General features: G+C 35.9%; 1 protein-coding gene across 1 annotated transcript in view; it reads left to right on the forward strand.

The window, feature by feature from the left end:
- Positions 1-26,579, forward strand: part of SMCHD1 (structural maintenance of chromosomes flexible hinge domain containing 1) — a 176,891-nt gene extending 150,312 nt beyond the window's left edge. Inside the window, exons 42-48 of the mRNA XM_066246162.1 lie at positions 3,106-3,296; positions 5,019-5,128; positions 5,401-5,471; positions 10,204-10,375; positions 17,297-17,455; positions 17,726-17,840; positions 25,560-26,579. Coding sequence (XP_066102259.1) covers positions 3,106-3,296; positions 5,019-5,128; positions 5,401-5,471; positions 10,204-10,375; positions 17,297-17,455; positions 17,726-17,840; positions 25,560-25,584 — 843 coding nt within the window. The 3' untranslated portion in view covers positions 25,585-26,579. The remainder of the gene's footprint in view (positions 1-3,105; positions 3,297-5,018; positions 5,129-5,400; positions 5,472-10,203; positions 10,376-17,296; positions 17,456-17,725; positions 17,841-25,559) is intronic.
- Positions 26,580-27,308: the final 729 nt, after the last annotated feature.

Here is a 27,308-nt window from a genome sequence, read left to right on the forward strand (position 1 = left end):
TAAAAGTGTGTAGCAATGTTTACTACCAAAATTCTGTTACATATGAAAACCCCAAATATAAATGAAAATTTAAAAATGTGAATTTGGCCCTTGGCCGATTGGCTCAGCGGTTCGATTTCTGGTCAGGGCACACAAGAGAAGTGACCATCTACTTCTCCACCCCTCTCCCTCCCCCTTCTCTCTCAAGCTCTCTCTCTCCTCCTCCTTCTCCTAGCCTTCCCGCAGCCATGGCTCAAAATGGTTTGAGCAGATTGGCCCCAGGCGCTGAGGATGACACTATGGACTCACCTCAGGTGCTAAAATAGCTCGATTGAAGAGCAAAGGAGCAGTGGCCCCAGATGGGCAGAACATAGCCCTGGAGGGGGCTTGCCGGGTGGATCCTGGGCAGGGCGCATGTGGGAGTCTGTCTCTCTTCCTCCCCACCTCTCACTTAATAAAAATAAAGAGAGAGGAAAGAAGGAAGGAAGGAATTGAGGGAGGAAGGAAGAAAGTTTATAAGCTGGAAAACAAATGCTAATTTATAATTTTTTAATTGTTATTACTCTGAATTAATTTATAGAATTTTAAGAAAGAAGCAGTCCTATGATTCTGTGCATGTTGATACCTATAGTAGTTAGCCTGACTTCAGGTACTACCATCCCACATCCAGTGATGCATTTGATAAAAATTCTTGCTCAATATGTAAGATTATTGCCAAAGTATAAAATAAATTTTAGCAGAAGAAATGTATTTTTAAGTCTTTCACCTGACCTGTGGTGGCACAGTGGATAAAGTGTCGACCTGGAATGCTGAGGTCACTGGTTCAAAACCCTAGGCTTACCTGGTCAAGACACATATGGAAGTTGATGCTTCCTGCTTTCCCCCTCTTCTCTTTCTCTCTCTTTCTTTCTCTCTCTCTCTCTTTCTGCTCTCTGAAAATGAAAATGAATAAATAAAATCTAAAAAAAAAAGTCTTTCAGTCAGAAGTTTATCATAACATGTCTTGAAAATCAGGGGGAAAACTTGGAAATTTATGTAGTTTTTCCTCTGTCCTCGCAGAAGTATAAGCCCTGTCCTAACCAGCAAGAGAAAATTTTTTCAAGTTATGTTTAATCTTCTTCCTTGATTCATTTTTTAAAAAATTTTATGGCATTCTAAAACTAGAATAAATAAATATGTAATATAGTAGGAGATAGAGGAGTTTACAATGTATTTATTTTTTTTTTAGAGAAAGAATGACAGGAAAGGAGAGAGATGAGAAGCATCAACTCATAATTGGGGCACTTCAGCTGTTCATTGATTGCTTCTCATACATGCCTTGATAAGGGGGCACTTCAGCTGTTCATTGATTGCTTCTCATGCATGCCTTGACAAGGGGGCTCCAGCTGAGCCAGTGACCTCTTGCTCAAGCCAGTGACCTTGAGCATTGAGATAGCCATCTTTGGATCTTGTCAATTAACCAGCGAGCCTGCACTATAGTCAGCAACCTCGAAGTTTCAAACCCGGGACCTCGGGGCCATGAATCTTTTATCCTTGAGGACGAATTAGCAACATCCATGAAAATAGCTAGGGTAGACTCAAAATTGGAAAAGTAATTAAAGCTTGAATAAATAGAACATTGTGTGTGCTACACAGCTTAACAGAGTGACTGCATGTCTTAGAAAGGGTTAGGTATTTGGAAAAATAAAAAATAATACTGTGTATATTTGTATCGCCTAAAGCTTATAGAGAAAGTATAGTGTTGAGTCTAGAGGACCTCCAATCATATCTTCACTTGAAATTAATTACTGCAGTTAAAAAATTAGGGTATGGCCCTGGCCGGTTGGCTCAGTGGTAGAGCGTCGGCCTGGCGTGCAGAAGTCCCAGGTTCAATTCCCGGCCAGGGCACACAGGAGAGGCACCCATCTGCTTCTCCACCCCTCCCCCTCTCCTTCCTTTCTGTCTCTCTCTTCCCCTTCAGCAGCCAAGGCTCCATTGGAGCAAAATATGGCCCGGGCGCTGGGGATGGCTCCTTGGCCTCTGCCCCAGACACTAGAGTGGGTCTGGTTGCGACAGAGCGACGCCCCCTGGTGGGCATGCTGGGTGGGTCCCGGTCGGGCGCATGCGGGAGTCTGTCTGACTGCCTCCCAGTTTCCAGCTTCAGAAAATACAAAAAAAAATTTTTTTTAATTAAAAAAAACAATTAGGGTACTTATGATCACAAAATGGACACCTATCTGTCCTGGCACTGATGGTCAAAAATAGAATGATGTCATATTAATTTGATTGTCACTACTAATCCTTCCTTTGTTTGCTAGAACATTTTTTTAATCTTCATTTATATGTGTTAGTTTCTCCACATATCTGTTTTCCTACCATTTTTCCACTAACTTCAGGAGAATTGGAGTACATGGTTAGGCATTATGATGTTTCTAAAAGTGACAACTTTCTCATTGCTAGGGCAAGTTTTTAACCACCAGATTAGGTAAGATAAAGGGTAAATTGGACCATAACAGTGCAGTAAATGAGGTTTTTTAAATTGGCCACAAAATTTCACCCTTGTTGGACTTTGAACAAGAATACCTACTTATGACTCAAGTGTTTGTAAATAGAAGAGTGGCTATCGAGCCTAAGTTCCAAAGTTTTCATATAAGCAGAAGAAATATTCTTATTTGTGACATTTAGAAGTTTTTCTGAAAGAAATACCATGATATTGGAGTAAAATATCTACTTAGAAGGGTATGGTATATAACTATACTTATGTTTATTGAATCTTAAAACTCCATTTATTGTATGTGTATGTTATTTAAATATATTCTAGGGTTACTTAATTAAAACACATTCCCAATAGTAGAGATATTAAATGTGAAAAATGTACATTATTAATTAGCTGTACTATTCCATTTATTTTTATTTGCTCATTTGCAAAATTTATTGGTGTTTTACTCTGTGGAATAGTTTTTCTAAAATTTAACAGCAGAATTGACAATTTAATATTCAAGCCAGTAGACTTTTACAATTTGATAATATTAATTTATGTGTTTCAGAAAAATGTTTTTGCCCCTTAGACTTGGACTTTTAAAATATTTAATATCAAATTTTTATATATTTAGAGCTTTATACTTGATTTTTTAAAATGGGTTATAGATTGCACACCTGGCACAAATTGAAGATGACAGAGCTGCAATGGTTATTTCTTGGCATCTTGCAAGTGATATGGATTGTGTTGTCACCCTGACCACTGAAGCTGCACGTCGTATCTATGATGAAACCCAAGGTCGTCAGCAAGTGTTGCCCCTTGATTCTATTTATAAGAAGACTCTCCCAGATTGGAAAAGGTTAGCTAAAAGTGAAAATAATGATTTTTTTATGAAGTATCTTTTTAATTAAAGCTCAGAATTTAAAAATGCTTTCTCTAAAAGATGCCTAAAACAAACTGAGAAATGACTAAAATCGTCAACATTCTTTTATCTTCATTATAAATGTGTATAGTTCATTAAGATCAGTGTAGCAGTGTATTCAATTATATATGCTGGCTATGTGTAATTTGCTAATTAATTTTTTTTTTTTTGTATATATGAAACACACATAGCACATGCACACACAAACCCAAAGCACATTTTTGGGTTTTGCTTCAGCAAAGATGGAAAGATTTCATTATCATTAGCTAGCAATATGAAATGGCTTCCTTTGGAGTAAGGGTATAGATGCATGTCTTTTGTCCTGTTTATGTAATATGAAAATAAATAGATATCATTTAGGTAGAGAGCATCTCTATTGTAACTGCCAGTAGCAAAGGTGAAATGTAAGACCATCTAGTTAGGATGTTATATCCTATTTTAATATAAATCTTAATTCCTTTAATTTAAGAAATTATTTCTTCATTTGCTTTTCAAAATATGATTTTAGGTAGTTACCATGCAAATCAATTAGGAATCTTTAATCTAAATTTTAAAATATCTTATTTTGACTATTTTCTAAAATCTACTTTAAAAGACCTGGAAGAAAATGGCAATAAAACAGAAAAATTAGAATGTGTAAGAATATTGACCAAGAATTTTCTCAGATTTATAAAGCTTTGCTAGCCCTACAGTTGCATAGAAATAGGGACTTTAAGGAGAATGGTAACTCATTAAAAGTCTACTGTGTTATTAAACTAACATTTCATTTTGTAATAAAAATAAATTAAGAAAACAACTGGAATTTGAACTCAAATCTGTCTGCTTCTAAAATCTCTCATTCTGCTACTATTCAAGATCCATTTTAAGCAACATGGAAATCCCATCAGATTATAATTACTGTGTTGATAAGGGTAAATAATACTTTTGCCAGAATAATTTTTCCTTCAGGAGTGCTTATCTTATGTCCATAATCCCTGAAGACCAAATTAAGAACCCATGATTCAAGAAAAGTAGGAATTTGGTATTTAGGGCTAAGGTTTGCACTAGGAACTAGTTATCTCCTCTGTTCCTGGTATTGTGCCTCTAATTGGGATTGAGTTAACTAGTTCCTAGAGCTGCCTCGACTCTCCAGCACTTCCACCTTCAAGATTTGAAAAATTACCAGTACATTATATGGAAAGGAAAGGCCCCACTCCCCAACCAGCCTCTATCTCTTGAATCCGATTGTTATCTCTCAGCTTCAGTTGCTCATTCTGTATGTTGGGTGTTACCTGTGTCACCTGTGTCTCAGTCTTGGGCCTGCCCTTCACTCCATTCCAGGGCCCCTGTCCCCATGATGCAGTCATATTATTGGCATCCTCATTTGGGGCCAGCTTTAGAGGTTACTGTTCTTCTGTCATTGTCAAATAGTAACAGTTAGTTTATATTGAGTTTACAAACTAATTGAAGCTACTAATACAGATAAAATTAAGTAGATATTTTTATATGATAAAGGCTTTTTATTTCTAAGGGAATAATAATTCAGGAGTTTTACTTGTAGATGAGGGTTGATTAAATCATCACAATAATGTGATATATTCATGTTTTTCTTAGTTTGCATTTTTTTATTAAAATGTAGTATTAGTTTTAATACTTTAAAATTTTCTTCTTTTCTTTCAGACCTCTGCCTCATTACCGAAATGGAAAATTATATTTTATACCTATTGGAGATCCAGTCTTTGCCCGAGATTTGCTAACATTTCCAGATAACATAGAGCATTGTGAAACAGGTAAAGGAAACTATGGTGACTTGATTTTATATAGATGTTATATTTGTCAACCAGAAATATAAATTAATAATTTTGGAACTTACATTCTTATTTAGTTTATAGGTGATGGTTTTATGAATATTTAATTCTCTAATTTTTTCCAGTTATAAGAGTATTGAATAAAATTCTTATGTTAGCATTCTTTGTAAGAAAAATATTCAGTGTGTTTTAATATATTCATATGGCCAAAGAAGATGTCATAATTTAAATTTTTTATTTATTGAATTTTTTAGTATTTGGTATGCTGTTAGGAGACACCATTATTTTGGATAATTTGGATGCTGCCAATCAGTATAGAAAAGAGGTATGTGTTTGAATTATTTTTAATTTGTAGCTTTAATTCTAATATGTTTTTAAATATTTCATATATTACAGACTTAAGAGAAATAACTTCATTTTATGATATATGTGCAGATAACTAAGTAACCTTGTCAAAATCTATTTAAGTCCTACATATTGATAAGCAACATAAAATTGGGCAAAATATATGAATAGGCCACCATGCATGTTAAAATGAGACATTGTGGGGGGCTATGAAATTATCTAAGACTCAAAACTGATTATTGGTGGTGGTTTTGGAAAAGAGTACTCTCAGAAAATGTTGATAGGAATGTAATTTTATGTAGCCCTTGTTTATTAGTCGTTAGGGTTGCTGTAACAAAGGATCGCATTACCTTAAACAATAGAAATTTATTGTCTCTCAGTTCTGGAGTCTTGAAATCCAAATTCAGGGTGTGAACAGGGTTCATTCTTTCTGAGGGCTCTTAGGGAAGGATGTCTTCCAGGCCTGTGTCTTAGGTTTGTGGTGGTTACCTTCTTCTGTTCACATCTGCCCATAATTATGTTCATTTTTTATAAGGACTCCAGTCATTAGATTAGGGCCCAACCTAATTACCTCATTTTAATTGGATTTCTTCTTCAAAGACCTTATCTTTAAATGAGGTCATATCCTGGGGAACTAGGAGTTAGGACTTCAACACACGAATTTTGAGGTATACAATTCAACTTATCTCTGAAGGCACAATTTGGTAATATAAATGTTTCAGTAACTTATTGCTACATAACAAACACTCCAAAAGTTGCTTTAAACGAAAATAATGTATTAATTCTCATATCTCTGTGGGTTTCTCTAAGTGGTGATAGAAGGCCTTTGCTAGTAAACTGGAACCCCCCCAAAGGGCTAAACCTTAGTGTGAGGGTAAACAAAGAAATAATACCTGCCACTTCCATTTCAATTCCGTGTACCTCTGGAAACAGCAAGAAGATCGTAAATACCTGATGAGAGGAAGCATATATTCTCTCTGGAGAAATTCACCTTTATCTTAGAACTGAAATAATTTCCGTATTGAATATAAGAGAAGAAGTTTTTAAAATATGTTTAATATAGCTCAAGAAATGAAAGTGTTGAAAATTAGGAAAGAACAAGTCAACTTGAAATCAAATATAGCTGCCTGGACAATGGCGGCACAGAGGATAAAGCATCGACCTATAATGCTGAGGTCCTGGTTCAAAGCCCTGGGCCTGCCTAGTCAAGGCACATATGACACGCAACCAATGAACAATTAAAGTGAAGCAACTATAAGTTAATACTGTTCACTCCTTCCCTCTCTCCTCTCTGTAAAATCAATAAATAAAATCTTTTAAAAAATCAAATAGAGCTTCAGCCTGACAGTGAGTGGTACAGTGAATGGAGTGTTGACTTGGAACTCTGCAGTCCCAGGTTCTACACCTTAAGGTTGCCAGCTTGAAGCCCAAAGTCACTGGTTTGAGAAAGGGGTTACTCCCCCAGTAAAGGTACCTATAGAAGCAATCAGTGAACCACTAAAGTAAAGTAACTACAAGTACATGCTTTTCACTCCTCTCTGTCTCAAAAAAAAAAAAAAAAATTGAGCTTCTAAAAATAAAAAATATAGGCCCTGGCCGGTTGACTCAGTGGTAGAGCGTTGGCCTGGCGTGCGGAAGTCCCAGGTTCAATTCCTGGCTAGGGCACACAGGAGAAGTGCCCATCTGCTTCTCCACCCCTCCCCCTCTCCTTCCTCTCTGTCTCTCTCTTCCCCTCCCGCAGCCGAGGCTCCATTGTAGCAAAGATGGCCCGGGCGCTGGGGATGGCTCTGTGGCCTCTGCCTCAGGTGCTAGAATGGCTCTGGTCGCAACAGAGCGACACCCCAGAGGGTCAGAGCATCACCCCCTGGTGGGCATGCCGGGTGGATCCCGGTCGGGCGCATGCGGGAGTCTGTCTGACTGCCTCCCCGTTTCCAGCTTCAGAAAAAAAAAAAAAAATGTGTGTGTGTATGTATGTATGTATGTATATGTATATGTGTGTGTGTGTGTGTATATATATATATATATATATAAAATAAATACTCACTGGACAGGTTTAACAGCTTAAGAGAGAATGGTGAATTGGGAAATAGGTAAGAAAAATTATCCAGACTTCAGCTCAGAGAGGAGGGAATGTAAGAAAAAAAGGTTGAGAGTCATGGAGGACAGAATGAGAAAAATCTCAAAGTCTAAGCATAGTACCAAGAAGAGGATCATAGAAATATTTGAAGAATTAATGAATGAAAACTTTTTAGGAATGATGAAAGACTGCAGTTAATAGCTTCAGATAAAACATCATGGAGCAGTTTGTGACAAAAGCAAGTAAAATTATGTTCCTCATAATTGGTATAGCACATACTGATTTCTTTGCTTCCAAAGTTTTGAATGTAGTCATGTTATCCCTGTGGTTAAATATTGTTTTAAAGCCCTTCTGAGAAAGGCTTTTATGAAATCCCTTGGTAACATTGTTAGGTTTCAGTAGTCTTTGTTACTATTTTCTCTTCCTAAATGTTTCATGCCATTTATACTAGTTCAACCCCTTGTTTATTCCACCCCTTACTAGTTCCTGTAGCAGTTGTGAATAGGTATTTCCCAGAGTGACGGACTGTTGTTTACTCATTGAATTTACAAATGCTGTTATCTTCTTTTGTCAAATAAAGTGTTTAGTAAAGCAGAATTATTAGATTGAAAGATACTTTGAGCATTAAAAAACTGTCCATGAAAGTAATATCAGCAGAATTGTAAAAGGGGAGCTAAAATGTCCTTTCTACCTGAGGCTAAAGACTTAGATTGTCACTCTGTGAACAAGAAAATAGACAAGTCTGTAAATCTAAGTGTGTTTGTTATTATTTAAGTGGTACAAATCCTTAAAAACTGGCCCTGGCCGGTCTGCTCAGTGGATAGAGTATCAGCCGGGCATATGAACGTCCAGGGTTCGATTCCCGGTCAGGACACACAAAAGAAGCGACCATCTGCTTCTCTTCCCCACTCTCTCCCTCTTTCCCTCCCACAGGCAGTGTCTCGGTTGGTTCAAGCATCAGCCCGGGGCACTCAGGATAGCTCAAATCAACCAAATCAGGCCCCAGATGGAAGTTGCTGGGTGGATCCTGGTAGGGGCATATCTGGGATTCTACCTCACTATCTCCCCTCCTCTCACTTAAAAAAAACAAAAAAACAAACAAACAACCTTAAAAACATTGCCTGGTTGCTGATAAATGGATAGTACATTAGTACAGTTTGTACTCATGTACACTAAAGTTCACTTTTAGAAAACATAAATCTAAACCAAAACTAAGAAAGTAGGGTGTTATTGTTTGTTTAATAAAGAATTCACAACAGGGTTTCTTCAAGTAGGCATCTAATTTAATATTTTTTTAAATATTCAATTCGTTGGGGAAACATCTGCAAAGTACCCCTGGGATTATATTAAAAGAGTAAATACTGGTCATGATTTTCTATGACATGACCTACTACTTTTACATTTTTTAAATATCAAGTTTTGTTTAATCTTTCATAATTCAAAGACTATTTTACCCTCAATTTTAGATTGGAGTAGGTATTTTTACATGTTGTTATAATGTTCTTCAGTCATTTTATAATATATGCATTCTATTTTATTATGTGAAACACCATTATTTATGTAACTTACTGAAACATAAATTTTGTATTTTTCATTCAGGGCACATTGTTTGCATCTGTGATTTATTTTTTTAGAGTGAATTTTTAGAAGTGTAATTACTAGCTCATGAAGAATGTTAAGCTGTTTAATACTTGTGACATTTCCTTTTAGAAGGGCTGTCCCAGAGCATATTAGTACAAGACCCTTTCTCCATAGCTCTCTTGACATTCAGTGTGGTGTGTGGTGCGGTATACATGGTTTCACATTTTGAGTAGTAAAAATATTTCATTTGAATTCTGCTTCTCTGATTACCATTGAAGTTGAACATTTAATTTTTTATATACATATATATTTTCTAGATCTATTTTGAAAGAACACTCTTAAAGATTATGAAATACTAAATCTAGTATCTCTCTTTTATGCTCTCACTTCTCTGAAGAATTTAATTCTTGACTAACACTACCTTTTTGCCATGACTTAGGTTTTACTAAATAATTCTAGTTCCCTCAACTCTCACATTACTAGCTTTTTTACTTCCCACAGTTGAAATTGTAGTGTTGTCCTCTGAAGATTCAGCCCTGTGGTTTTCCGTTTGTATTTTATTCAATTTAGTATTCCCTCTTTGCTATTTTTTGATCATTTGGAAAATTTGTATTTAACAGAAGAAAATTGAGTTAGAGTACTGCCTTGATATTGCCATGGCTTTCAGAAGCACAGGTTTCTGAAGTATTACCCTCAATATTAGATTGGAGTAGGTATTTTTACATGTTAAGTTATAATGTATACATTATAACTTAATGTATAAGGCTGGTCCCTCTCTTCCTTCCTCTTATCAGTCAAGCTGTTAGTTTTACTTTTTTCCATTTATGTTGTCACTGTTCTAATGTAGGCTCACACTTTAGAATTCTTCATCCTAAATCATTGCCCTGCCTCTGTTTTTCCCCAGTTCATCTTTTTATCATTAGCTTATTAAAACACTTATGAAAATTTTGGCATGACCATGTCATTTCTAAATCTCAGAACCCTTAAATGATTACCTCTTTCTTAGAACAATTGAAATGTTTTGGACTCACTAATACCTGTTTACTTAAAATAGGTTGTTAAAATTACACACTGTCCTACCCTGCTCACCAGAGATGGAGATCGGATTCGAAGTAACGGAAAGTTTGGGGGCCTTCAGAATAAAGCTCCTCCAATGGACAAACTTCGGGGAATGGTATTTGGTGCTCCAGTACCAAAACAGTGTCTGGTCTTAGGGGAACAAATAGGTAGGTTGAATAAGTACTTGAGTAATTTCTCATTTGATTTTAATTCCTTGTGTACTGGGACTTGTATATTGATATATTCTATTATAATATAAAAAATAAACCAGTACCAAATATGAATAAAATGGGGTTTTTATGTACATGTGACTTCTTGCCTCCATTTTCCCCTCTATAGGCTACATTACCTTGTTTCTAGTCAGCCAATATAATTGTTTTTACACCTGTGCTCTGAAGTGCATATATAGGTGACCCTTGAAACAACAGGTTGGAAATGCATGGGTCCACTTATATGTAGACTTTTTTCACTAAATATATAGTTGGTCCTCATATCCCCAGGTTTCACATTCTTGGATCCAACCAATAGCAAATCAAAACAATATTTTCCATCTGCAGTTGGAAAACAGTATTTTTCATTTGCAGAATTCATGGATGTGGAGAGGGACGACTGTATGCATTGTTCTACATCATTTTACGTAAGGAACTTGAGCATCTGTGGATTTTGGTATTCATGGTGGAGAGTGGGTCAGCACCCATAACCCTGTGTTGTTCAAAGTCACCTATACTTTTTCAGGAAGGTCCCCTACCTTAGAGCCTATTTGCTCTTAATTTTATATATAGTAGTTCTAATCTGGGTGGATATCTATTTTTCAGCAAAAAGTAGTTTGTTATTAACTATTTTATAAGAAATGGTAAATACTCATAATATAAAAATGTATCATCATTGAATGCACAGTTCGCCTTGGCAGGGTAGGTCAGTTGGTCAGAGCATCGTCCTGAAGCACAGAGGCTGCCAGTTTGATCCCCAGTCAGGGCACATTCAGGAACAGATCAGTGTTCTTGTCTCTCTCACTCTCTCCCTCTCTCTAAAATCAAAATAAGCAATAAAAAAATATTTTAAGAAAGAACTTTTATTTTAAAAAATTAAATAGAAAGTAAATGCACAGTATAATAAATACTGTTAAGTACAGTCATACTGTTATACTACCAATCTCCAAAACTTTTTATTTTGCAAAACAGAAACTGCATACCTACTAGACAGCAGCTCCTCATTCTCCTTTCCCCTAGTGCCCCTGGCAACTACTAGGGCTTCTAGGCATATAAGTAGAATCATACTTATTTATCCTTGTGTGACTGCATTGTTAGCTGGTTTATTTGCCAGAATACATTTTCTTTTTAAGGCTGAATAATATTCTGTTGTGTATGTACCATATTTTATTGTTAATGTATGTATTTCATAAACATACCACTTGATAAATGTTCATAAAATGAACACTGCCTCTGTATTAAGAAATAGAACATTATCAGCACCTCAGAAGGTCTCTCAGGCCCTTTTCCTGTCACTTCCCAACCTCCTCTACAAAGAATAACTTTCTTAACTTAAAACAGCATATGTTGGTTTTATTCATTTTCATAACTTAATTGAATGGAATCATGCAAGGCATACTCTTTTGTGTGTCTGGCTTTATTTACTTAATACTATGTGTGTAACTGTAGTTCATTTACATTACAGGATTGTATTCCATTGTGTAAATATACCATAGTTTATTTCTTTATTCCACTGTGAGGAATTTGGATGGTATCCAGTTTTTGGTTATTATTTTAGCCGCCAGCAATGTTCAAAGTAGTAGTTGGGTAACATAGTGGAAAGAAGGTTGTTTTGTATTCTTTTATGCAATGGTCAGTCAGATGCATCTATAAGAGGAGACAGGAAAGGTTCAAGAAAACAAAGTTTATTACATTCATGTCCTAGAGACAGGAGGCACCACATACTATGCAGGACCATGTGGGAAAACACCAACATGGTCAGTTGGCAGAAGACAGGAAGGAGAGTTCTTAGACCGCTGCTTTTCTTGAGGTTTCTGCAAGAAAAACAAGGTATGACAAGTTAAACAGTTTAGGATTGACTAGTTTGATTAATTCCAGTGCGCTTTGGGTCCTAGGCTTGGTCTCTAGCTAATTGCCTGGTACCTGGTTCTGTGATGATAAGTCAGAAGAATAGTGCTTCTTGGTGTGCACAGACCAGATAGTGGAGGCTTGGCTCTGGATTGATTAGTTTGCATATCAAAGGCATGCTGGACTCTTTGCTATCTCCAAGAATTGGCTAACTGGGAGGGGCAATCTCCCAGCCAGAAAGGTATTTTTTACAGTGTCAAAACATAATATACCGAAAATTAAAATTATATACAATACTAACATCATACTTCAGTTTATGACGGCATTGAATGCTTACAAAAATCTTCTCTGTAGACAATAAATGACCATCTAAACAAACTTAAAAAATCAGAAAAGCCTGACCTGTGGTGGCACAGTGGATAAAGCATCGACCTGGAACGCTGAGGTTGCTGGTTCAAAAAAAAACAAAACCCTGGGCTTGCCTGGTCAAGGCACATATGGGAGTTGATGCTTCCTGCTCTTCCCTTCTCTCTCTCTCTCTCTCTCTCTCTCTCTCTCTCTCTCTCCTCTCTAAAATGAATAAATAAAGTCTTTTAAAAAAATCAAGAAAAAAATTTCATTCGGGGCAATGAATCAATATTTAAAAAGCCTCAACCGTTTCACTCTAGCACTCCAATTTATGGCAGTGTTTCCAAACAAAAAGAATTACCTGTGAAATTCTGCCATATTGACAGGATTTCCAGTTTATCTGGGCATCTGAGTGTCAGTAAAACAGGAAGGCATTATTGATAGATCTTAGGGAAGAAAAGATTGTAATTAAAGATTTCTGTGCCTTATTGGGTTGTTTATACATATATGCAAGGTTGGTAGATAATACAAGGATTTCAAAAATATAACAGTTGCTTCTTATCCTTCTTGATAAATATCTTCAAAGATACATTCCATATACAGACTAATGATTCAATAAGAACTCAAGTATGGCTCTGGCCGATTGGTTCAGTGGTAGAGTGTTAGCCCAGCATGTGGATGACCCGAGTTGGATTCCCAGTCAAGACACACAGGAGAAGCGCCCATCTTATTCTCCACCCCTCCCCTCTCACTTCTCTCTCTCTCTCTCTCTCCCTCTCTCTCTCTCTCTCTTCCCCTCCTGCAACCATGGCTTGATTGGAGAAGGTTAGCCCCAGGTGCTGAGGATGGCTCCATTGCCTCCGCCTCAAGCACTAAAAAGTAAAAAGAGCTCAGTGTGAGCATGGCCCCAGATAGACAGAGCATTGCCCCCTAGTGGACTTGCTGAGTGGGTTCCAGTTGGGTTGCATGTGGGACTCTGTTTCCTTTCCTCTCACTAATTAAAAAAAAAACTCAAATATTAGACAAATAGTTTTAAAAAATCAAATGAAACAGTTTAAGTTTACTGGTATGTGTAAAATACTTTAGGTTGTAAGTAATAGCAGTCAGCTTTGTCCACTTGAGGCAAAACAGGAATGTATTAGACGGAAATTGGAAGAAATTACAGAATCAATGGAAACTGAAAACAGCCAAGCCAAGACAAAACCAAGAACGGCTCTGGGACATTCAGCAGCCTTGAGTTTTTTGTACCTTCACCCTAGGGTACATATTTTAACAGAGCTGAGATTTACAACTCCTAGGAGAGAGATTTTCCCTCTTGAATCAGTCAGCTGTAGTAAAGATCAAATAGAACAGAGCTTTGAGGAACTTCCTCAAAGGATGTGTATCGTGGGATGTTTGCAGAGAAAAAACAATTTTCAACTAGACAGTTCCCACAAAAAATCGTATTAGCACAATTAAAAGCAAGAGTGTCTTCTAAATAATTTTGCCTACACAGTATTTTGCATTATAGTATTTAATATGAAATAACAGCAAATGAGCAAAAATAAAAGGAAATATAGATATTAACATGTTATAAAATAGATTATTAGAAATAAGACCTTGAATAACATGTAAATACATAAAGTTCTTTTATTAAAAAGCAAAGACACATTTTAAAAATATTTTTTTCTATATATTTTTCTAGTTCTGCCTCAGTGAACAGTGTACTGTTTCACTTTTACAATATAATCAGGAAAACTTTTTTTTTCATTGATTTGAGGGGGATATAGTGGGGGATACAGAGAAGCATCAACTTATTCAACTTAGTTGTATATTCATTGATTGTTTCTCCTATGTGCCCTGACTGGGGATCAAACCCATGACCCTGGTACACTGCTGAGCCACCTGGCCAGTGCACTAATTTTCTTTTTTTAAGTGAGAGGAGGGGAGATAGTGAGACAGAAACCTACATGTGCCCAAACTGGGATCCACCTGGCAACACCCATCTGGGGCCAATGCTCAAATCGAGCTATTTTTAGCACCTGAGGTTGACACACTTGGACCAACTGAGTTATCCTCAGTGCTCAAGGCCAACACTTGAACCAGTCAAGACACTGACTGAGGGATGAGAGAAAAGAGGGAGAGGGAATGGGGGAGAAGCAGATGGTCACTTCTCCTATGTGCCCTGACCAGTAATTGAACCTGGGACGTCCATACTTCAGGCTCACGATCTATCTATCACTGAGACAACCAGTCAGGACCTAATTGTTTATTAATACTTATGTTCTTTGAAATAGTAATTTATATTCTAGGAGACATGCCTGAATAAACAATCCAAAAAACACAAGATTTTTTGGCCTGACTTGTGGTGGCGTAGTGGGTAGAGCATCGACCTGGAATGCTGAGGTCACTGGTTTGAAACCCCTGGCTTGCCTGGTCAAGGCACATGTGGGAGTTGATGCTTTCTGCTCCTCCCCCCTTCTCTCTCTCTCTCTCTGCCTCTCTCTCTCTCCCTGTGTACCTTCTCTCTAAAATGAATAAATAAAATCTAAAAACAAAAAAAAAAAACACAAGATTTTTTAAAATTCAGATTAAAAAAAAGTATTATAGCCCTATTTTTCAAGGAAAAATGTTTAATGCTTTAACTGAGTTTAAAAAGTGGGAAATGCCTATTATAATGTTAAGAGAAAATGATTAGGAAATATATAACACATGTTAAAAATTAAACCTGCAAACTTGTGGAATGAAAAGACAAGAAGAAAGTGAGATGGTAGACCCACCAGTTTTTTCTCAACCTTTATTGGGTTTTTTGTTGTTGTTAAAGTTAAACCATTATTTTTTTTTTTTTAAGAGAGAAAGAGGGACAGACAGAAAGGGAGAGACATAAGAAGTATCAACTCATAGTTGTGTCATTTTTGTTGTTCATTGATTTTTTTTCTCATACATGCCTTGACCAGGGGGCACCAGCTGAGCCAATGACCCCTTGCTCCAGTCAGCAACCTTAGGCTTCAAGTCAATGACCTTGAGGTCATGTCTGTCATACCACATTCAGGTTGGCAACCCTGTGTTCAAGACAGATGAGCCCACACTCAAGCTGGTGACCTTGGGGTTTCGAACCTGGGTCCTCAGCATCCCAGGTCAATGTTCTATCCACTACACCACCACCTGGTCAAGCTAAGTTAAATCATTCTTAATGTTTTTAGAAATAGTAACAAGATTAAGTGCTATGGTTTCTAGGACAAGAATATTTTGATTTGTTTTATTATGGAAATAAATCAAGTAGTGTAATAAATTTCCAAGGACCTATCACCTAGCTACTTTTATCATTTATACCTACCCTTCTCACAACTTACCTCCCTCCTCCTCTCCCTAGGTATATTATTTTGAAACAAGTCAAAGCAGAAGTTCTAGTATTTTTTTATATACAGTATTTTTCGCTCCATAAGACACACTCAACCATAAGACACACCTAGGGTTTTAAGGAGGAAAATAAAAAAAAAAATTCTGAACCAAATGGTGTGTTAAAATATTTAATAAAATATACTACAATAATATTTCAACAATGTAAACTCAACAGCAGTATTAACAAACATTAGCACTGTTATTAACACATGAGAAGAGACTTTAATGTTTAAATACTCTTCTAGTTGTCCAGGAACTCATCATTGCTAGTGTCAGAATTTAAGAAAGCCCAGTTGCTCACAATCACTGGTATCACTTTCTTTGCTATTATCATATATGATACCATCTTCAGTGCCATCTAAGGCATTGCTAATGAGCTGGCGCTCATTCTACATGTTTACCAGTGCAGTGCCCTGCAGCAGCTAAAAAAATGAACATTTGCTACATAAGACACATGGGCATTTTCTCCTCCACTTCTGGGGGGGGGGGTGCGTCTTATGGAGCGAAAAATATAATTTTTCCCAGTCATCAATGCTTATCCATTTTTTTGCCAATAAGTTCTTTAGAATCATATAGAACAGTGTTTTTCAACCACTGATCTGCAGCTTAGTCTGCCAGAAATTTCATGCCAGTCCATGAATTAACCACCCTGATGTTGTATGAAGATTATAGATCCAGTGATCTACTGTTATTTCCCCATGTATAAGATGCTTCCATGTATAAAACACACCTTAATTTTGGGCCCCCAAATTTGAAAAAAAGTATTACATAAAGTTATTGAACTCAAGTTTTATTCACCATAAAATTCATACAACTCCTCAAGCGGTGCAAATAAAAAACATCTACAACCACTGTATAAGACACACTCAGTTTTTAGACTCCAAATTTTTCGAAAAAGGATGTGTCTTATACATGAGGAAATACGGTAAGTCGAATGGTTATGCTTAGGGTGATTTCTGCCGTAGAGGTCCCCAAAATAATTCTCCTGTTCTACCAGTCTCCGTATGTAAAAAGTTGAAAACCACTGATGTAGAACACAAAGTTTGAAGAGATCTAAATATTTTTAGTAAAGTCTACCTAAAGTCAAACAGTTGAAGAAAATTCAGATTTAGCAAGCCAACAGCCTTGTGCTGAGGTCTAAGCTGTACTTTTTTATTTCACTTATTTACATTGAATGTTTTATGACTTTAAAAGTTGTTCCCACAGGTTACTATAATGTAATACCCACAGTTGCTAATTCTTCTTTCCTAAAACCATAATTTGATATATAGTTTTAATGAAATGTCTTTGGTTTCTTTGCAGATCTTCTCCAACAGTATCGTAATGCTCTGGACAAGTTAAACAGTCTGACCAAAGACCTTAATGGTCAATTAGAGTATCTTCAGTCTCCTGAAATGAAAAAGAAAAAACAAGAACTTGATGAACGAGAGAAAAATCTGAAAATAATTGAGCAAAAACTAGGTATGTGCTTACTTTTTGTTAACATCTGCTTTCTCTGCATGAAGATTAATAGTTATGATTAAAGAGGTTCAGTCATAAGAAGAAAGAATGCGAATGATACAGAACGTAAATCAGCAGACACTCAACCTCTAAGTCATCTGACAAATGGTTGTAAACTGTTCTTTCAGGAGTAGTAAGACTCACTCTGAGTATTACTCATTATTTTTCTACAAATTAAGTTGGCTTGCTTATAGTTCCAGTGTTTTAAAAGTTAATCTTCTACCTTTATAGGTATGACTCCCACACGTAAGTGCAATGATTCATTACGTCATCCGACCAAGGTTGAAATGACAAATTGTCCAATTCCTCCTAAAAGAATGAGAAGAGAAGCTACAAGACAAAATAGGTGAGTCTACTTAAAACCTAAGACTTATCACTGGTTAGTTTATCAAAGCTGTTGTCTCTTTATATTTTAAAAAAATAACAAGTTTAAAAAAAAATAAGTTTATTTACAATTTCCCTCTTAAGTCAGAGTTAGTATTTTTTCTTAAATTGAACTAAGTGATGGATAATGAAGGAAGACATAACCATTATTCTTCTAGAATGCTCCAGTTTTGTAAATGATTTTACTAGTTATTTGGGAAGTTTAATAGTTTGTTTGTATATTATGTTAAAAGTCAATGTTAAGATTCAAATTGCTTTTCTGTTGTTTGGCTTAACTTTCAAATACACAGCATTCTGCTTCATAGGGTCAGCAACTTGATAAGTATAGAATAAGCAAAACCATTGGTACATTACTTATTTTAAATGTTTTTATAATGTTTGGTTTGGAATCAGATACCATTTAGATAGCTCACCAAAAACCAGCTTTAGCTATCTCACCAAAAACTCAGTGGAAAGAAAACTATCCTTTTTAGCTTAGATATTAACAAGGTCATCACACAGAAGGGGATACCATTATACAAGGGTTTCTTGTACATTATTTCAAAAAGTTTAAATATAGACTTTGTCTGTATATGTGTCTCATACTAACCTTAGAGGAGTTCCTTGAGACTATGGTGTTTAGAATTGGTATTTCAGGCCCTTGCTATCTACATATTCCACATGTATGCAGTAATTATTTGAGTGCTATTTTTGTGCTAGAGTTAGATGAATAAAAGTGGGACATATAGGCAGGAATTTAATTCATTCCATATAATAGATACCTTAAGTCACTAGAGCTTAAATGTCTCACAGATTTGAGAAGGGTTATATTTACAAGTGTACAAGAGATAAGGGGAAGTTAGAAACAAGTTAAATGATGCCACCAGGAAGCAGTCAGCTGAATTCAGAATGTCAAAAATAGAATGTTGTACAGCAGGGGTCCCCAAACTTTTTACACAGGAGGCCAGTTCACTATCCCTCAGACCATTGGAGGGCCGGACTATAAAAAAAACTATGAACAAATCCCTATGCACACTGCACATATCTTATTTTAAAGTAAAAAAACAAAACGGGAACAAATACAATATTTAAAATAAAGAACAAGTAAATTTAAATCAACAAACTGACCAGTATTTCAATGGGAACTATGCTCCTCTCACTGACCACCAATGAAAGAGGTGCCCCTTCCAGAAGTGCGGCAGGGGCCGGGTAAATGCCTCAGGGGGCCGCATGTGGCCCGCGGGCCGTAGTTTGGGGATCCCTGTTGTCAGGAAAGATGACTGCTTTTGTTAATAAATCAGTGACATAAAAGAAAGATGAACTGTTTGTTGTAGAATAAAAGTGATTGAAATATATAACAATCAAATGTAGTATGTAGACCTTTTTTGGATCTGGATTTGAATCTTTAAAATGACAACTTTGAAAAAATTTGGAGAAATTTTAATATTACCTGGAGATTAGCTATATTAAGAAATCATTAATTTTATATATAACAGCATCATAGTATTTACATTAAAACATTAAAAATATATACTGATGTAATATCAGTTAATGTCTTGGATATACTCTAAAAAACTGCAGGAGGAAAAATATGTGACAAGATATAAAAACAAGACTGTACAAAATGTTATAATTATTGCAGCTTTTTTATGTAGGTGTCCCATAATTTTTAAATTAATGTTTTATTAAAGATGGGGAGTATTTTTCCAGTTTTCTAAGAGACCAGTAAAGCAATTCCTGCTGCTGAGCAGTTCTAGACTAAAGTACATAGATATACTGGAAGCTACATCGTGGCCTCAGCACTGAATTAGCAAGACTTTGCAGTTACAACAGCACTACTACAGTGTCATTGATTTGGATCTTGTTAAGATTTTGTGGAAATTCAGAGATGGTATGGGTTAAGGTTTTTTAGGTTATCATTTTGTTGTTAGTACTATCATTTATGAAGTCATACATTATATAAATCAAATGGGAAAGATTGTTATACTGTTAATGTGAGCCACATACGTTATTTGAAATTTTCTAGCAGCCACATTAAAAAGAAACAAACTGTGCTCTCCCTTCTGGGAGCACGCCTGTACCTTTTCCTTCCCCCTCCTCCTTCTCTTCCTCTTTCCTGCCAGATGCATTTTTCTTGCCACTCTCTTTCTACTAAGAAACAGACCCTAGGAGACTTGCAGCCAGGGCAGCAGTGGGCAGCAGCAGCTCATCCCAGGCTAACTTCCTGAACCTATCTCCAAGACCCCCTTTCCTCTAATTTTCCTCGGCGTAGCCAATTAATTCTTTACTTGCTTCACAAAAAAGAGAAAAGAAACATTAATATTAGTAATAGTTTTTATTGAATCTAGTATACAAAATATTATTGTAGCATGTAAACAGCATGAAAAATTATTACTGAGGTATTTTAATTCTTTTTTTCATACAAAGTCTAAAATTCTGATGACAACAAAATCTCTATTAAGACTAACTACACCCTGACCTTTGCTGATGCAGTAGGTAAAAGTGTCAACCTGCAATCTGAAGTCATCAGTTCAAAACCCTGGGCTTGCCCGGTCAAGGCACATAGGGGAGTTGATGCTTCCTGCTCTTTCCTCTCCCTTTTCTCTTTCTCTCTCTCCCCCCTTCTCTAAAAAATGAATAAATAAATAAATCTTAAAAGAAAAAAAGGAACTACATTGCAAGTAGCTAGTGGCTATCGGATTGGACGGCACAGGTTTGGATTGGACAGAAAGACTTGCAATGATGAAATCTTGTAGTCTTTGCATCTTCACCTTATTCCATTTCCTAGAGGCAACCTTTGTGTTAATTATTTAATCTGTTATTGCCTCCGTTTTTTAAATATACTTAGGTCTAATCAACTTTCAGACAGTACAGCTCCCCCAACCCCTTGGTACGGAGATTTGTCTTACCTGGCCCACATTATGACTTCTGGATTGAATTATTCTGAATTATTTTAGAACTTTTTCTCTGTCATGATTGGTTTGTTGTGTTCTATCTTGCAACCACAACCAAGTTCTCCATGCTTTTTTAAAAGGTAGAGACTAGTTAACCACAAAGTTGTGGGCTAGAATTCCTTTGCCTTCTCTGTAATGTTCTAGGTCACCAGTCAGTGTTCCAAAACATCAGGATCAAGTAAATCTTACGTACTATATCAGTTCTTAAAATCATATCAATTTTTTTGTTAATTTTTTAAATTAATTTGAGAGAGAGAGGGAAGGAGAGAGAAGTATCAACCTGTTGCTTCACTGAGTTATTCCATTTAATTGTTCACTCATTGCCTCCTGCAGGTGCCCCAACTGTGGGTCAAATCTGCGACCTCTGGCATACCAGGTTGATGGTTTATCCACTGAACCACCCATCCAGGGCCTAAATTTTAATCTAATTTTTATTTATATTATTTCTAAGATGTTATTAATTTTCCTGGAGTTTCTTGGTTTTTTTCTTTTTTCTTTTACTATTTATCTTGATCACATATTCTTCCTCCTGCTCTAGTGACTGGTAACTATGTAGGCTTCCTGGGTCTTCCTTGGCTACTATCTTGGGTTGAATCCACTATATGTTGGATTCCTTGTTTTTCTTTCTCTTATATTTTTCTTAAGAAAAGTATATACAAAGAAACTTGGAGCCCTTCCATGTCTGAAAATGTCTTCATTCTGCCTTCACATTGGATTGAAGTTTTCTGGTGATAGCAGGATGATAGAAACAAGGCTAGAATATACTGAAGGAGGAGGGACTGGGAAATAATCTAGAGACAGTGGCAGAGACAAAAGGGGGATGGAGCAAGATGATAAAAGAAAGGAAACCACAGCCTAGAATATACGTATATCAAATATTCAAACCAAAATTTTGGAAGCTTTACAGCTGCCCCACAAAGTTAGATTACAGTGATAATTAGTTAATTAAATGTTGGTATATTGGCTTCAGGTATACTTGGTGGCACCCTAGAGCAGTGGTTCTCAAAGTGTGCACCAGGGTGCACTGGTGCACCCTAGATTTCCAGGTGCGCCCTATGGTATTTCAGAGAAATATGTGCCTGTTGGGGACCAAAAAACCAACAAGGATTTTGGAGTTTAGAGTTTTGGGGGATAGAGGTGTGGGGAATTGTCTGTAAGCTGACAGTCTGTCCAGCCCCCCACCTCACTTGCCTGATTAGGTTTCAAAAGACTGTTAAGCTGTGGTGCTGGATAGTTTACACTACCCCCATGTTCCCCGGAAAGACTGGAGGCAAGTTTCTTCTATCCTTTGGTGTAAAGTTAAGATGATATGTATGGTGGGGGTTTTCTGCACTCAACACAAATAAGAATAAAAAGAGAGGAATTCTTCAGTGTATTGACAAGGAAATGAGAGTTTGCCTTTCAAATATATGCCCAAACATTAAAGAAATCGCTAGGACACATCAGGCTCATGTTTCTCAGAAACACAAGAATGAAAAAACTTAACACATTTGTGCCAGAACCTGTCAAATTTACTAAATCTTACTAAGAATGTATCTATATATATAAAGATAACTTTTTTGTCGTTTTTTTAACCCTTCTTTTTTACAAATTCTAAAAATCAGAACTTAAAAAATGTAGCAAAAATGTTTTTTAATGTCAGAATAAATTTAATTTTGTATTTATTTAGTTTAATTATTATTAAAGCACGCTTGGATTTTATATATATTTTTTCAATATTTGACTTAATTATTACAACATTTCTCAGAAATTTGTATATAGTGCGCCCACAATTATTTGTAGGATTTTAAATGCTCCCCAACTTCAAAAAGTTTGAGAACCACTGCCCTAGAAGCTTATCTAATGCTAGCATCTAGGGAGCTAGCAACCTGGTAGTTGGCTCTCCAGCCACACACTTAAATCTTCTTGACACAGGTCTCCCGTCTCACTTAAACTTTTCACTCAGAAAGGAGACTTGTTGGAAAAATACAGGGGGTCCTTGGGTTATGACAGTCTCAACATACGATGTTTTGAGTTTACAACACTCACTTCTATAAAAACTAAAAAATTGAGACATGAATGTTTTAATTTACGCCATTAGCATCGTTCTTGTGGACTATGTGGGTGAACGAGTCGGGTTGCACGTGGTGAAAGAATATGCAGTACAGTGTACAGTACGCTCATGTCCTTTTCATTTTCCTGTGGCTCAGTTGAGTTTTTATGTTCTAGATTATATTTTGCAACTGTGTTAGAATAGGTAAGTGACTTAAGCTAGAGTGTGTTTTGTCTTACACCAAAATTCAGGTTACATCACTGTCGTAGGAATGGAACTGTGTCATAACCCGAGGACCCTGGTAGTTCTGTTTTTAATAGGAGAAGAAATGCAGCAGCATAATTTGCTTTCTTAATGTAATCATACAATCCAGAATCTTTATGCATACACATATGACAGAAAATCCAGGGAAAAAAGCAAAACCAACCCTGGAAGATAAATTTTACAAACTTTTTAAAATTTATAATTTTTAATGAGATTGCAGAAGGAGCTCTATTCATAAAACTTAGAGGGTATTAGGAGAAATATACAGCTAGGACAAGATTGTAGTTACAAATACTGTTGCTGAAATTAAAAATTCAAAGGAGGAAAGTCAAAAAGACTTCCTAGAAAAAAAATATGTGAAGGCAAAGGAGAAGACACAGAGGACCAGTGCAGACTAGTAGGAATCTTAGAAAGGAGAAAATGTAGGAGAGAATTTTTCAGGGATGAAAGAAAGGGCACATTGAATGCCCAGCACAATGACTGACTAAGGGGCACCAAGATAATTCATAGTAAAACTTTAGAATATCAAGGCAAGATGGAAGAGCGAAATTTCTTTTCAGAATGAAAAGGCGAAACATGTTGTTGGCACAGATGTTGGCACACAGAAAACAAAAGAAGTCAGCCATTGTTGTTGTTTAGCTTTGTGTTGGCAGTTTTAGATTGAAAATTTGGTGTATTCTAGCCTATGGCTTCCCCCCCTTTTGCATCTTGTTTATCTTAGGAAATTTAAAATCACTTTAAATTTCCATTTGAAACTTAAATTTCTTAAGTTTCTATATAAAATTTAAATTACTGTTTAATTATTAATTTTCTCATAAACAGTCTTGGTCTATATACTCCATAAATTTTGAACTAATTTGACACTATCTCAAAAACAAAGTTTCGCCCTGGCCAGTTGGCTCAGTGGTAGAGCGTCGGCCTGGCGTGCAGGAGTCCTGGGTTCAATTCTCGGCCAGGGCACGCAGGAGAAGTGCCCATCTGCTTCTCCATCCCTCCCCCTCTCCTTCCTCTCTGTCTCTCTCTTCCCCTCCCGCAGCCAAGGCTCCAATGGAGCAAAGTTGGCCTGGGCGCTGAGGATGGCTCTGTGGCCTCTGCCTCAGGCACTAGAATGGCTCTGGTTGCAGCAGAGCGACGCCCCAAATGGACAGAGCATCGCCCCCTGGTGGGCATGCTGGGTGGATCCCGGTCAGGCGCATGCGGGAGTCTGACTGCCTCTCCATTTCCAGCTTCAGAAAAAAAAAAAAGGAAAAAAAAAACAACAAAGTTTCTCAGTATTGCAATAGTGATATATTTCATCTATACAATCAGGAACAAATTTAATAGTAGGACATAGCAACATAATGTTTGTTTATGTTTATATATTTTTATTTTTATTTATATATATATTGCATACTTATATATTTATTATAAGCTTTTATAGAGATTACATATCGTATTTTATCAACTCAAAGATGTTCTTAATTATAAGAGAAACAATTTCATGAACATTACAGAAAACATTGCAGATTAACTCATGACATTAAAAGATGAATTTAAGAGATATTAAGTGTGGAAAAACATTTAGAGTCAACAAAATATACTTAGCAATATATGATACTACACAGTAGACTAATTTCTTAATTTTTTTATTGATTTTTAGAGAGAGGAAGGGAGAGGGAGTGAGAGGGGGAAGCGTTTGTTTTTTCACTGTCATGAACTTTTGGTTGTTTCTCCTGTGTGCCCAGACTAGGGGTCATACCTGCGGCCTTGCCGCTTCAGGACGACGCTCGTAACCAGCTGAGCTAACCAGCTAGGGCAGACTGATTTTCTGTAATAGAGACTTTAGTTTTCTAATCCACTTTCTGCTCATAAGATCACAAATTAGCTCTTTATCAAAAATATGCATCTTCTATTTGGAGATAGCAGTTTAGGGAACTATCATTAGAAAATAATTAGATGTACCTAAATAAAATTATCTGCATAAATATATATACCAAGGTATTCACTATGTTCCTATGTAAATGGAATAATAGGTATTTTTTGATGTTTTTCTTTTGCTTATCTTTATAACATTTTTGTAATAAGCCTTATAATTGTTAATTTTTAAAATTGTAATTTCACTTAAGAAAAGGGGAAGTAAGTGAAAATCTTCAGATTTGGGGCTGCATGATGTGTGCTTTGCGTGCCCTGTTTTAATTATACCATGAGATTATACCATGTAAAGATTACTTACTTACCATTTCTACATATGTTTACTGCTTTTATTTTGAGATTTTCTTACCTTTTTTTAATATACATGTCAAAGAAGTGATTATGTACATTGTTTTAATTAAATCTGTTTATACCAAGAATTATAATTAATAGAACATAGTTCTATTGGATACTTAACCATGCAGGTCTGATGAGGGAGTTTGAGAAAGGAAAACTTTGATACATATAATTTATTATGTTTTCTTTTTCTCGTTATGACCAGGACTATAAATAAAACAAATGTGTGAAAGGTGACAGAGAGGGGGAGCTTTGGTCTCAGTAAGAATGCCCTGCCTTCTACAGCTCTTTTTCAGAAGACCAAGAAGTTGACTTACCAGACTGAATATTCCTGGGGACAGTACAAGAATCTGGGGCATTCATTTTCATGCCTGCCAGATGGGACTGAAAGCAACCATCCAACTTGATGACTCTCACTGGACAATGTGGATTTACTATAATTATTCCAGTCGACATGCCCTTTGGCTGTCATTACCTTGCAGATGTATCAGAGGAAAATGAGCAAATATGGCAGTGACTGTAAAACTGGCACATAGCATATATTAATTCTGAAATAAAGTTATATGTAATGTTTTTCAATATGATTGAAACAAACCTTTTTTTTGGAAACAAACCATTTTATTACTTTTGTGTGAATTTATTTAACAAAACTTTTGTCTCATGTGTCTAAGGAAACTTCCAGAAGTTAGGTATTTAATTTTAAATATATGAGGAAACTCTTAATGAAGAATTCAAAATAAAAATAGAAAAAGCACAGCTATCTGGAAATTCAAATGTTAAAATACATGGTAAAATGTTAAATCCATGAATGAACTTGTGACCGCAATAGCATTTTTAAAGTTCTAAAAAGTTAGCCTGTATATTTAAAAAACATGCCACAGCATTAATTTTTTAAAAGTTTTGTTTGCCTCTGTTAATACTAGATTATATAGCCTCAGCCTTAATTCTGCATTTGTATTATAATTTTTTTATTACTATTTTTAAAGGATAAAGAAGTTGTAACTTCTACATTAATGCAATAAGGGCCTTCTAAAACATTGCTTCAAACACTTTGAATTGTGTATTAATCAGAGCTGACATGTCAATATGTATGTCTTTGTGTAAGTCCATTCATATTGGTCTGTGAAGTTACTTTGTAAGGAAATACTTTTGGTACAGTTTTGCGTCCCAGGAAATGTGTGTGTTTTTTAATCCTTTTTAAAATATACATTGGGATTAATAAAGAGTTGGTCTTTTTTCCTGTTGAATAGACTTTTTAACAGAAAGCACCATAAAAGTTACTACCTTAGTAAAAACTATAGATGTTAACCTATATATAGGTCTTTATAATTGGAGGTCATTTAATTGTTTTGCTGAAGAAAGAAATAAAGTAGCAATAATAGAATTAAAGAAAAAAATGGATTTCTTTTAAGTGATAATTGTTTTTATCTGTTCTTAAATACTGGTGCTAAAAAGATAAGTGTCATCTTCTTTAATTATACTTTTTAAATTTTTTATTTTATTCATTTTGAGAGAGAGAGAGAGAATGAAAAAGAGAAGTGGGGGAAAGTAGGAAGCATCAACTCCCATATGTGCCTTGACCAGCCAAGCCCAGGGCTTCAAACCAGTGACCTCAATGTTCCAGGTGGACACTTTGTCCTCTGCACCGCCACAGGTCAGGCCAATATACTTTTGACTTTCTGACTTGGTTATTTACAATTATTTTAAATGGGTGGGATTAATTCAATTATATTTTTAGTACATAATTTTCAAATAATATTTTTTACTAAAAATTTTGAATTTGTATCATTTTTATACTTTTAAAATGACTTTTCAGTTATATCTGCTAAACATTTTCACAGAATCACCTCTTGCCCTTTGTGGTTATGTAATTATATTTATAAAACTATTTTTAGGACCTGATCGGTTGACTCAGTGGTAGAGCATCAGCCCAGTATGTGGATGTCCTGGGTTC

Source organism: Saccopteryx bilineata, chromosome 11, assembly GCF_036850765.1.
Source record: "Saccopteryx bilineata isolate mSacBil1 chromosome 11, mSacBil1_pri_phased_curated, whole genome shotgun sequence".
In the NCBI taxonomy this organism is placed as follows: Eukaryota; Metazoa; Chordata; class Mammalia; order Chiroptera; family Emballonuridae; genus Saccopteryx; species Saccopteryx bilineata.